General features: G+C 46.7%; 1 protein-coding gene across 25 annotated transcripts in view; it reads left to right on the plus strand.

Annotated features, from left to right (window-relative positions):
• The window catches only part of Hipk (Homeodomain interacting protein kinase), a 73820-nt gene that overhangs the window by 44875 nt on the left and 17032 nt on the right, over nucleotides 1-11913 (plus strand). For 15 of the 25 annotated variants that reach the window (XM_031978803.2, XM_031978796.2, XM_031978799.2 and 12 more), the window contains 15 exons: nucleotides 2553-2900; nucleotides 3888-3980; nucleotides 4063-4281; nucleotides 4678-5050; nucleotides 5267-5484; nucleotides 5659-5982; nucleotides 6193-6372; nucleotides 6465-6611; nucleotides 6853-7017; nucleotides 7094-7515; nucleotides 7855-7944; nucleotides 8363-8635; nucleotides 8788-8953; nucleotides 9317-9540; nucleotides 10153-10473. In XM_031978803.2, coding sequence (XP_031834663.1) covers nucleotides 2553-2900; nucleotides 3888-3980; nucleotides 4063-4281; nucleotides 4678-5050; nucleotides 5267-5484; nucleotides 5659-5982; nucleotides 6193-6372; nucleotides 6465-6611; nucleotides 6853-7017; nucleotides 7094-7515; nucleotides 7855-7944; nucleotides 8363-8635; nucleotides 8788-8953; nucleotides 9317-9540; nucleotides 10153-10473 — 3563 coding nt within the window. The remainder of the gene's footprint in view (nucleotides 1-2552; nucleotides 2901-3887; nucleotides 3981-4062; nucleotides 4282-4677; nucleotides 5051-5266; nucleotides 5485-5658; nucleotides 5983-6192; nucleotides 6373-6464; nucleotides 6612-6852; nucleotides 7018-7093; nucleotides 7516-7854; nucleotides 7945-8362; nucleotides 8636-8787; nucleotides 8954-9316; nucleotides 9541-10152; nucleotides 10474-11913) is intronic. The other 10 variants (XM_031978801.2, XM_031978804.2, XM_031978816.2 and 7 more) reach the window with 8 other exon arrangements.

The raw sequence follows: 11913 nt of genomic DNA on the forward strand, positions 1-11913 counted from the left end.
GGAGACCTGGAATTTAATCAGGTTCAATGCGTTTTCTTATTCACTTTTCGAGGATGCAGCTTGAATAGCTGACACTGCTCCAGTTTCTTTCGCGCCAAAGCTGCAGAAGGGTTAATGCTTCCATGACAACCGATCCTGAGAGGCAGTCATCGGATCCGTAGCCTCCGTCGCGTCGAGATATGTACCTACGTTGGTCTCCACATCCCGAGGACCAATCCTGGCAGGTGTAGCGCATCTCTTTGTGCCATTTGTTCCAGTGTTTCTTCGATGCGACGAGTGCACCGACCGCGCGATACGTTAGCAACGACAGCGCGCAGTCGATACCGGCGCTGCGTACATTCGATTTCGAGACTCATCTGGTTGCTTTGCGCGATAACGAGCCTCTCGAATTTTCCAGCGCGCCTCTCCTCTTTCTCGTTCTCGACATCGTCCCCCGTGGCTCGTCGCCGTACGCCTCCACGTGCGATCCTATCGCTAAAAATATTGTGTTTTCCACGTCTGTAACCCGAGTTTCCTTTTCTTGGTACAGTGCAGCTGGAAGCTGATCCAGGCCCCGACTAAAAATAGTCTGATATTCGAGAATCGGCACCTTTTCATTGGAACAACGTCACCTTGAGGTTGATCCGATTCGCGCCGAACCGATACGAGGTTTTTCAGTGTGACAGTAAAGATTGACAAGGCTTAGCCAAAGATTGTTTGGAGTTACTATTGACGATGCTTGAACTTTGTTACAGCTAGCCCAATGTCGCTCCGTTTCTGAGATCGTAGAAATCAGAGATAACTCAGTCTCCTCGACGCTAGAACTACCGAGAAGTCAAACTGACTTCTCCCAATTTTCCTATAGAATCTCTAAAAGCATGGACATATCAGTCGACTCATTCAGTCACCGCCAGATCAATTCAATTTCTCGGAGAATCCGTTACCTTTTCGATAGATTGTACCAGAATTCGTCAATTCGATATCCCATGGTTAAGAACGACCTGGAAGTAGATAAAACCAGTCGAAGACAGGTTCCCCGTTCCGAATCGCACCTGAAGCGACAGCCCGCGCAGACATAATCAGTAGCATCCGGTAGCATAGGTGCGCTAGTGCGGTTCGCCGAAGCGACTTTCAGTCGAGCTGAGTCGTAAAGCACCTCCGTCCTTTGTCCATGCCCGCGTACCTTTAACGACTCCGCGTTTGTATCTGCGTTCGGTGTCCTCGGGGAGTAATTACGCGCCGAGGAATCGTTTCGGGCCGGCCGTCGATCAGAGGCGCGCGCGATGGCCACGGGACGCGGACGGTCTTTCGCCGGGCAACTTTTCCGTGCGGCGTAGTTACGTATCGATTCGCTTCAAGGCTTCCATTTCATATTTCATGTCGGTCATCGCGATGCACTTTCCGTTCAGTTAACGTTCCGCTAACCGCCGCTCGGTGTCTTAATGCCAAAGATTTTCCGCGAACCGATGATCGATACACCCGGCCTATCGCGATTCCCGCCTCGCCGCGAAAGAGGGTAGCTCCGCCGGCGTTCCGTTTCCGGTTGTTCGCCACGCGAACGCGTCCGTCCGTCGGGGGATCCCGCGATCGATGAAGTTTCATCCGCGCGATTCGGAGCCCGTTATCGTGTCCAGGCAGCCTCGGCGTCGGCTCCGAGGCCTGCTCCTACGCGCGCACCTCGCGCATCCATCGTCCCCTGCCAATTATGGCTATCGATCCTTCACCTACGATCTTCTTAGCGTTGGACAAATTTTTTGTTTCCGTCAGGCGTACTCCTCCTACGGAGAGAAACTTGATCGTCCCGTTGTTAACTGAAGTAGCATTTTGACGCTCGGAAATTCAGTTCCTGTCGGAATGAGCTCCTTCTGCAGAGAATTATACGAAATCACCCCTTACTAACCAAGGCTGTGGCAACTAGCTAGGATCTTCTTAACATCTAACAATTTTTGTTTTGTATGATGTGTTCTTTAACATTTGACAACGTTTTTTTTTTGATACTCCCGCAGAGAGAACAGATGAATTCATCCATTACTAAATTCATGGGAACTATTCACGATCCTGTCCGCACGTTTTCACAGAGGATTCTCCGGAATCTCGATTGTCCTACGCCGCGATCCGTTTTCCGAGGAAGAAAAGGATCTGAGATCGACCGACGGTCGCGGTAATTGTCCGTCCAAATGTCAGTCTGAAGCGACAGCGTAGGGGCTGGATAATTATCGCGAAAGTCGGCGAACGATGTCAGGTTTCCTCGAAAAAGCGGCCGCGGCTGTAGTCATTTCGTAACGTTTTTCATTCCCATGTGGAGAATATCGTGTGCCCATTCCCTTATTAACCAATGCAGCGTAAGCTACTAGCGGTCTTCTTAACAATCTTAACCAAACACTCGTCCAACGTGCACTCCTTCTGCAGTGAGTGAGAGAGAGAGAGAGACAGAGAGAAAGAAAGAAAGAGAGAGAGAGAGAGAGGAAGAGAGAAAGAGGCTAGGATCATCCCTTACTAACTAAAGCTGTGGAAACTACCTACGATTTTCTTAACGTCCAAAAATTTTTGTATAAGGTGTATTCCTCCTACAGAGAAAGACTTGGTCGAGGGAAGGTAATGGTGACGGCCTGGCAGTCCACTCCGCCAACGCGACGAACGCAGTGGGTAGTACTGTAGTCTCGCAACACCACACGCAACAGCAACAACAGCTGCAACAACAACAGCAGCAGCAGCAGCAACAACAACAGCAGCAGCATCAGCACAAGCAGACAGGCATGACGGCGCACAGCAAGCAGGTGACCAACGCTGCCAATGGGGGCGGTGGTGGCAGCAACCCCCAGGGGGATGGAGATTATCAGTTGGTCCAGCACGAAGTTCTCTATTCGATGACTAATCAGTACGAGGTCCTCGAGTTCCTTGGCAGAGGTACCTTTGGACAGGTGAGACCTCTTCCTCCGTATCACCAGTTATCTTCGCGCTTGATCTTCCAATCTTTTTCGATCCAATCATATCTTCGTTTCTTCGAAACTACTGGAATCCTTTGGCTTCCTTTTTATCTACAGTATGGGAGATATTCGAGTCGCTCAGAATGCGGATAAGTCGATTTCTTGATATTTTCTGATTTTCAATTTTAATGGAATAATCCTTTGTAGTTATCAAAGAATTTACTCGGTTCTTCGTTTCTTCTGGGCTATTCTTTTTATAGCTTCTGAATATGTTGTGTGATAATATTAGAAGCGGAACATTAATTTTCGGAATTTTTCTTTTCTGGATTTAACCGCATCGGACTCCGAGCGACTCATTTATTCTGTCAGTGTTGAGGCCGTATGGTAGAACTTCGAATCAAATGGTTAACATCATTTTTTAAGTGTACAACCTACTTTGGTACAAGCACTGAGCTGTACGTTTACGCAGTAAACGTTTAGGCGACTTTCTAAAATGAATTCCATTAGGAACGGGAACGGCAACGCGATTAAAATTCATTTTCTTTTGGCGGATACGGTTTTGGACTACGGTGACACGGATTTTCATGAATCACGAACCATAGCGGGGGCAGAGAAAAGTGTTGGAGGGAAGATTGAAAAGTAATTCCCCGTGAACTCAAAGGGTAGTCTTTTAATAAAATTTTTCCTTCGCGCCAACAACGCTATATGCATTCTCATGAATCTATACTGATTCCATCTATCAGTTCCGCTGCTTTAATTCCGCCTTCAAAGGAGAAGGTGACGCGTGCGCGTGGCAATGAATCGCGGAGATTTCCAGTTGCCGTGGACGTGGATTCAAAAAACTAGTTTACAGGTGGAATAAATGCATGTCTAAACACCGGAGGGGATTTCTATAAAAATGATTGCGCGTTCGAGGGCGCGGGTTCCTCGTTTGGTATTTTTCCCTGTGGTTTCAACGATCCTCACGTGTTCTGCCGGCAGGTCGTGAAATGCTGGAAGAAGGGAACCAACGAGATAGTGGCCATCAAAATTTTGAAGAACCATCCATCGTATGCGCGCCAAGGACAGATTGAGGTGAGACACGCATCCTATTAATCTGCGAATAAATTACACGATTATCGGGACATTCTAACCGGCTGCTTTGAATCCTGAACAGGTCTCCATCCTGTCTCGACTCAGTCAGGAAAACGCGGATGAGTTCAACTTTGTGCGCGCCTACGAGTGCTTCCAGCACAAATCCCACACCTGCTTGGTCTTCGAGATGCTAGAGCAGAATCTGTATGATTTTTTGAAGCAAAACAAATTCTCACCCCTGCCGTTGAAATACATCCGACCGATTCTCCAACAAGTACTCACTGCTCTACTGAAGCTCAAGGTAAGACACGCAACTCGAAAAATAGCAGAGAATATTCCAATGAAGCTTCTTTTACGCGAGGGGATTAAAAACGGATCGAATGATCCGCTGCGAATTATGAATAATTATAATCTGGATGAAATAATTGGTTAACACTAGAACCACCGAGCACTTAAACTGACGCTTGACAATTTCTTTATAAAAACTGCAAACGTGGATTTATTAAGATTCGAATGGCTTCAAATTTCAGCTTAGATATCACTTAATCAGCTTCTTTAGTAATTCCTCAAAGAGGTGTTCGCGCCATTTCAGTAATCACGAAAGAAAATGTCAGGAAATGGGTCATGTTGACTTATCTGGTAGTTCTAGTGTTAATGGTATTGGGTGAATATTCATTCGAAACGATTCTGTTTGCAGCAATTGGGGTTGATTCACGCGGACCTTAAGCCAGAGAACATCATGTTGGTGGATCCAGTACGTCAGCCTTACCGTGTGAAAGTTATCGACTTTGGGTCAGCCTCCCATGTGTCGAAAGCTGTCTGCAACACGTATTTGCAATCGCGATACTACCGTGCGCCCGAAATTATACTTGGACTTCCGTATTGTGAAGCGATAGATATGTGGTCGCTCGGCTGTGTGGTTGCAGAGTTGTTTTTAGGATGGCCTTTATACCCTGGTAGCTCGGAATACGATCAGATTCGATACATAAGTCAGACACAAGGCCTACCGACGGAGCACATGTTAAACAACGCCAGCAAAACCACAAAATTCTTTTACAGGGACATGGACAGTAAGTGTCGGGGTACAGTCGGATCCCAGTCACCTTTAACCTTCCGTCATTCACAGTCGGTTTAATAACATATGCAACAGCGTGCCGCATTTAACGATTGCATTTGCATTGTATCAATTGTATGCGGTATAAATGTTCTTAATAACATACTCGTTCAATGGAGTGACGAAAGGTTAAAGTTTCCGTGCAATCCGTTCACGTGACCGTTATTTCCAGGCACATATCCATTTTGGCGGTTAAAAACACCGGAAGAGCACGAGGCTGAGACTGGTATCAAATCGAAGGAGGCGAGAAAATATATTTTTAACTGTCTCGATGATATTGGTCAGGTTAATGTCCCGACTGATTTGGAAGGTGGTCAACTTTTGGCTGAGAAAGCAGATAGGAGAGAGTTCATTGACCTCTTGAAGAGGATGCTCACAATGGACCAGGTAGTAATATCTAATTCATGTTGTCACTTCGTGATGCAATCATTCCTTCTTAATATTCAGGCTATTTTACTTATCAAGCTGATGTTTATCTATTTATTTAGTAAATATCAGCTTGTCTACCTTATTCGATGAAACGTGGATGAAGGAGGGTATTCTTTACGTATTTCCATCCTACAGGAGCGCCGAATAACACCCGGGGAGGCTCTGAACCACGCATTTGTCACTCTGGCCCATTTAGTCGATTATGCACACTGTAACAATGTTAAGGCTTCCGTCCAAATGATGGAGGTTTGCCGACGAGCGGGTGACTTTACGGCAAGCCCAGCGCATCACCAAGCTCCTCCAGCGCCTCAACCACCCCCGCCGACGTCGTTGGTAGCTAACTTCGTGCCGACGACGAACGGCAGTGCTGTCACTTTCACCTTTAACAACCAGCTGACCAATCAGGTACAACGATTGGTCAGGGAGCATCGCACGGCGCAAACAGGATACGACAATCTGGTTGGTAGACGGACTTCCCCTCACCCCTGCCAACCCGAACAAATTGCAACGCGTTCCATACTACATATCATTTCAAACAAAAATTTAGTTCGACACGTTTCGTTGACTGTTGCCCTTTTGTTGTCTCATCATCAACATGATTTCTGTTCTCCCATATGTATGTCACACGAGGATTTTGTTTGTATGTCACATTGTTATTCTTTTTTGTAGTATCAAATATACAGTAACAGTACTCGTCGCGCGACTCAGTACAGTAGCTCGTCTAGCGGATCGAATAGTGGACGAAGCGGAGTGCACGATTTTCCGCATCAGTTGGTGCCTGGTCTACTTTGTCATCCACCCAGTTATCAGACGATGCCAAGTCCTGCAAAACACGTAGTTGTTGCTCAAGTAAATGCGATATACTGATTTTTTCATTCTGATTCGTCACGTTCCCAAGCATTCGTTCGTGATCGTTTAATCATGTTCCACGTTCTCCACAGCCCCCGCAAGCGCAGCAGGGTCCGCTGCAGATACAACCATCCATCATATCGCAGCAAGCTGTTGCCGCAGCGGCTGCAGCCGCTCAACAGCAATATGCGGCAGTACCTGTGTCTATGGTAGAAACTGGACGTCAAATGTTGCTGACGGTAACGCACTGAAGATTAACCATATTACCGATACAATGCTACCCTTAGCAGAAAATATTCAGTCAAGGACGAAATAATATAGTCGCCCGTCTTGTTCCGTATCGTTCGCGCAAATAAAGATATGCTATATTAACGTTCGACTCGTGTAGTGGGGAATATTTTATTTTACTGCTTTTCTGTTAAGGATAGAAAAAAAACTCACGTGTACGTAACATGGAACAACATAACTTGTTAATTATAGAACGCTGTACAGACGTCTTGGCCTGGCGGAAGTCGCCAGATGGCTGCCATCGTGCCATCATGGCAGCAGTTGCCACCGCAACACGCAGCTATACAGCAGCCATTGTTAAGCGACGCTGGGGATTGGGGAAGACCCCTTATCGTGGATAGTTCCGCCATCCTGCAGGTAGGCCCGCCAAGAAAGATGAAACCCTGTTATTTACCGGACGGTGTTTTAACTAATCTCCCTTGTTTTGGGGAAGGATCAGCGGCCAGTATTTCCTGTCACGGAGGTATACAACACCAGTGCCCTCGTTGAACATCCGTCTCAGAGCTGGGGTAAACGTAGCGTGAAACACCACCAACACCACGTAACGGTGCCCCAGCAGTCTCAGCACAGGCATGAGCATAAAAAAGAGACGCAACAGTTGAGCCCGGTAAAGAAGAGGGTGAAAGAGAGCACACCGCCGAGCAACATGAGACGACATTCGCCGAGTGGCGGTCATTGGCAGCAACAGACGATGCAACAACACCACCATAGCAGCAAGCACAGCAGTAGTCATAATGTAGAGCACCATCAGGTCACATCCGGTCGACAGCAAACCATCACGATCCACGATACACCCTCGCCGGCAGTCTCTGTTATCACGATCAGTGATAGCGAGGACGAAACTCCTGGCAAATGGTGAGTGTCCGAATTCTGTTAAAGTAGAACACACGATTAGAATATAGCTAGAGCTCGTTGCAATGAAATCGACCGAGAGACAGCTTCTTGTTTGTCGGTTGAACGAGTTCGTGACACCAAGCCGAATTAGTTTCGCTGTTATTTTGCTTCGTCCAAGAGATATTGTACAGCTTTGCGAACGTGTATCATGTACAGATTGTAATTTTGCTGTTCCGTATCTTGAATACCGTGTATAAGAGTTCTGTGTACCGACGGGACCGGCTATCGAATATAATTTTACTTAGTATCCTTACTAGTAGAATAGGACGTAGTGGAATCATGCATGAATATCATTGACAGCTGTGGAGATCGCCAGTGCGGAGCCTGTCAAAATTTGGCAACTCGCCTGTCTGGCGATGGACGTCCAGTCCGCGAGGAAGTCATTCGAAGGTACATTATATCGTAACGTAATAAGAAGCACACCGCCAATCACACGACCTTATCACATCATCTGATGGTAACAACCGCTGAGAACGCAGCATAATAACGCTTGTAAATGTCCTTGTATTTGTGGTATTGAGCATTAACGCGCTTGTGATTTGCCGCGAGTTGGACGGTGTTTGCTGGCCAAACAAAATTGTGCACTATCGATACCTAAAGAAATCTGGGTAAATCATAATAATACGGTTGCGGTGCTTGGAGATAATCGACATTGTTCCGATCACAGACTAACACCATGTCTTGCAGCTCGAGCGTTTAATACCATTTCTCGTACACGTTGTAACCTGTCACATGAGATCTGGCCGGGTTCTCACCATGTCCTCAGATCGTGGTATTGTTCATTAATCGGCCTATTTTCCATTTTCAGTACGCAGTCGACGCCTCGGGTGGTCCAGCCGATGCAGCAAACCCACTCGACCAGTCAGTCCCACACGAACGGACACGTGGCGGCGCACAGTACCTCCCAGAGAACGCAACGGAAGAATATTATCAGTTGCGTGACTGTCGGCGACAGCGACGGAGAAGCTAGTCCAGGCCGAGCGCATACTCACCTTTACCAACACTTACCTCAGCATCCGCAACATCAACAGACCACGCAGTTAATTAAACATGAACCTCAACAGCAACATCACGTCAGCAGGTAACCACATGGGTCAATTTTTAATTTATATTTACACTTTGTCAGTTAAAATGTTTCATTTAGAGTAGAATTTTAACTCCTTCATGGCTGATGAAAATGATGTTGAAATAAAGTCTGAGCACCATGTAAACTCAGTTCACTGTTTGTTGCAGCAGTAGCTCTGGATATTCTTCGCAGTCGCAAAAGAAACGGTTATTGGCAAAAGTACAGTCCGAGTGCAATATGGTGAACGTTGCGACGAAACCAGAGCCCGGCGTGGAGTACCTCGCCCCACATCCGTGTCACGCGCCAGCTTGCAAAGAGCCACCGACCTATCAGGTTGAATTTTATTTAAATCTAACTTTCTCTTCCAACTCGTTTCTTCTCTTTTTTTTTTCTTTTCGCTGCCGCGTTGTTGACACAGATGAAGTGACGGTGATCTTAAACTGCGAATGCTTTCATATTTACATCGAACACCAATTCAAAAAGCACCGTGACTTCCTCCGGTGCAACTCGACAAATAAATTCTCCACGTTCCTTGTATCTTTTTCTTTCTATCATTATCTTTTATTGGTTACATCCTTCAAGCCACTACATTCGTCGAAGAGAGTCAACACCGCCAACAAGATTCTGCCCAGAAAATTTGGTTTCATCCCCTTCCCCTGTTTTAGTAATCTTTCTTTTTGGTAAATTCTTTTCTAGGATGATGCCTATGACATGCATGACTACTTCTTGCAGTATGTGACCACGAGTAGCGCGCATCCTCACCTCCAAGAGCAGCATATCGTGTACACAACCGGCACGGACAAGCGGGTATCGTGGCCTGGCAAGAGGGCCGAATACAAGCACGAGTACGTTCAACCACCCGCTGCTCATTCGCGGGACCACCAGAAATGGGCGGTGGCGAACACCGTGCACCAATACAGGTGAGAAACAGAAGCATGCCGAGCGCTCAGTCATTCACACGATCACACAGAAACACAGTTCCCCAAAGTAAAAGACTCCGAGAAACCAATCTATCTTGAAAGCATGCACCGTACACTCTCGACACACGCATACACACCTAGACCATCCCCTAGAGACAAGGTTAGATTAGAACAACGAGTGAGAATTCGTATGCACGTAGTTATCGAGATCGCATGCAGGTTTATCGTCTCTATCGAATTTTCGAAAGGACCAAACCGATGATGACCCTTGGCAGCTAGCTGTCGCACGCTGTCCAGACGGACTGAGTACACGGTATCAGGGCAAGTAATACAGCATGATATCATCTCTATGTTGCATCCGAAAGAGTCAAAGAAACCAACGAACACGAACCAAGTACATAAAACCAAAAACAAAATGAAAAACAAACACAGAAAGAACGAATGAAAATGACACGTGAAAATTCTAAATCAGGATCAGGAAAAGTTCGTTGAGTACGGTGTCGGTTTGGTCTCTGGGTCCTCTGTTACAGAGCGACTTCACTTAACCAGTAAGTAAAGAGGACGCATGGGAATTGCATAACGAAGGGTTGGATTTTGTTTTGGGTTTTGTAGGCCGAGCCAGGTGGTGGGTACGGCAGCCCATCCGGGTCATACCCACAGCCATCATGGGCATCCGGCCCACCTCAGTCCTGGGGGCGGTGGCGGGGGCAGAAGTCCTGCAGGGGGGCCTGTAATAGGAAGTGCCCAGCACCTGGGACAACCCCTGTACCAGGAGTACGCCCATGTGCGCTCGAGAGCCCATGCCGTGCCACCCCCGGTGTACGTAACCGCCGCGCCTTCTCAGGCTCCTACTGCTATCCAGCAGCAACAAGTGCCCACCTATCAGGGATTCACACCCGGGTGGGTACCTAGACACCTAGTTGATGCATGCATGTGTGTACCATTTATTATATTTTCGTTTTAGCGTTTAGTCGTTACGTTCTCTCTCAGTATGTTGTTTGTCCATCACCAACCCCGCCCGCCCGCCCTCGCTGTGATCGTGCGATTACGTAGTTCTAGAATGTTCGTTGGCGGCGGCCTTAGAGTTTGAACGTGTGTCGGGCCCGCGACACGCACCCCCTGTATCTTGTACACATTTATCTCAATCGCATGCACGTAGAGAACCGTTCGATCCGATAATCGATGCACCCCTCGTTGTTCGTGTCGGTTACCTTTAATCTTCAGAGGTTCGCTGATGTTTCTTCGGAACATAGTTGTACTGTCCTTCTAAATGTTTGTACATACGTTAGGTGTAGACATTAATTTACCAAAGGAAATTTATCGTCTGTTCAGAAATAGAGTTTACATATCTTTGAATCCATAAAACATTCGTTATTCAGTTTTTGTTTTCCATGTGGGAATCAAGAATCGTTTAGATTTCAAATGAATGCATCATTGAAATTCAAAGGGAACTAAATTAATGTCTAAACCTGATAGAATGTAGATATCGCGTGGAATTTCAAGATTTGTACGGACCTCTAAAAGTCAGACATTTGTTCGATCCTCTAAAGATTATATGCACGACGTTCGCGTGATTCTTGCCGGCCGGTGATACGGTACCAGCGGCAACAATCATCGAGCGATTTACTTGTGATACTGTTCGACGATGATTGCGTAACGCGTAGTAGCGTAGATTCGAATGTATCGAGTCGTTCGACAATGTCGTTTTCGTTTCACGTCTCTTTGTGTTTTATGCGACGATCACGGGGAACGCTATGGTTTTTTGTTGTCGTTCGGTCGCGGATGTTTACGAGGCTCCGAAGCTTTACGGGTTTGTTTTCGAGAGAGAAACCTCCGGTAGGAGGTGATCGTCTTTATCAGTGTTCCTTCCCGAGCAGAAAGTAAATTAGCGGCTTTATTGAAGTGTATCCGCGGTCCGTTTTATCGCGCGCGCTCTAAATCCATAAAGTTCGCGATCTGTTTACAGCTGCCTCGTACTGTTCGGTTACCTGAAGGTCGTCGCGGCCGAAGTTTCGATTTCAATTCGAATTCTCCCGGTGTCAAAGAATACAATCCGATAATTTCGAAATTTGAATAGCTGTGTCACCGCATTGTTTAAATTTCATTTATTTCGAGGTCGAGTTCGGTGCGAATACAGGTTTCGGAGGCGATGCTTCTCGCAAATTGCACGAGATATGGCGTCGTGCGAAAACGATAGGAGTAATAAGTTAGAATTAGATAAGACACGCGACGCGAGAACGGCATTATTATTCAGAACGACTCGTTACACGCACCTCGTACGAAATACATATTATCGCTAGTTTAGACAATTAAGGCCTGTCGTAATCGTAAACGATCCACGGTTATCTCGTCGAAAAGAAAAGTCTGTCGATC

This window comes from Nomia melanderi, chromosome 6 (genome assembly GCF_051020985.1).
Source record: "Nomia melanderi isolate GNS246 chromosome 6, iyNomMela1, whole genome shotgun sequence".
Lineage (NCBI taxonomy): Eukaryota > Metazoa > Arthropoda > Insecta > Hymenoptera > Halictidae > Nomia > Nomia melanderi.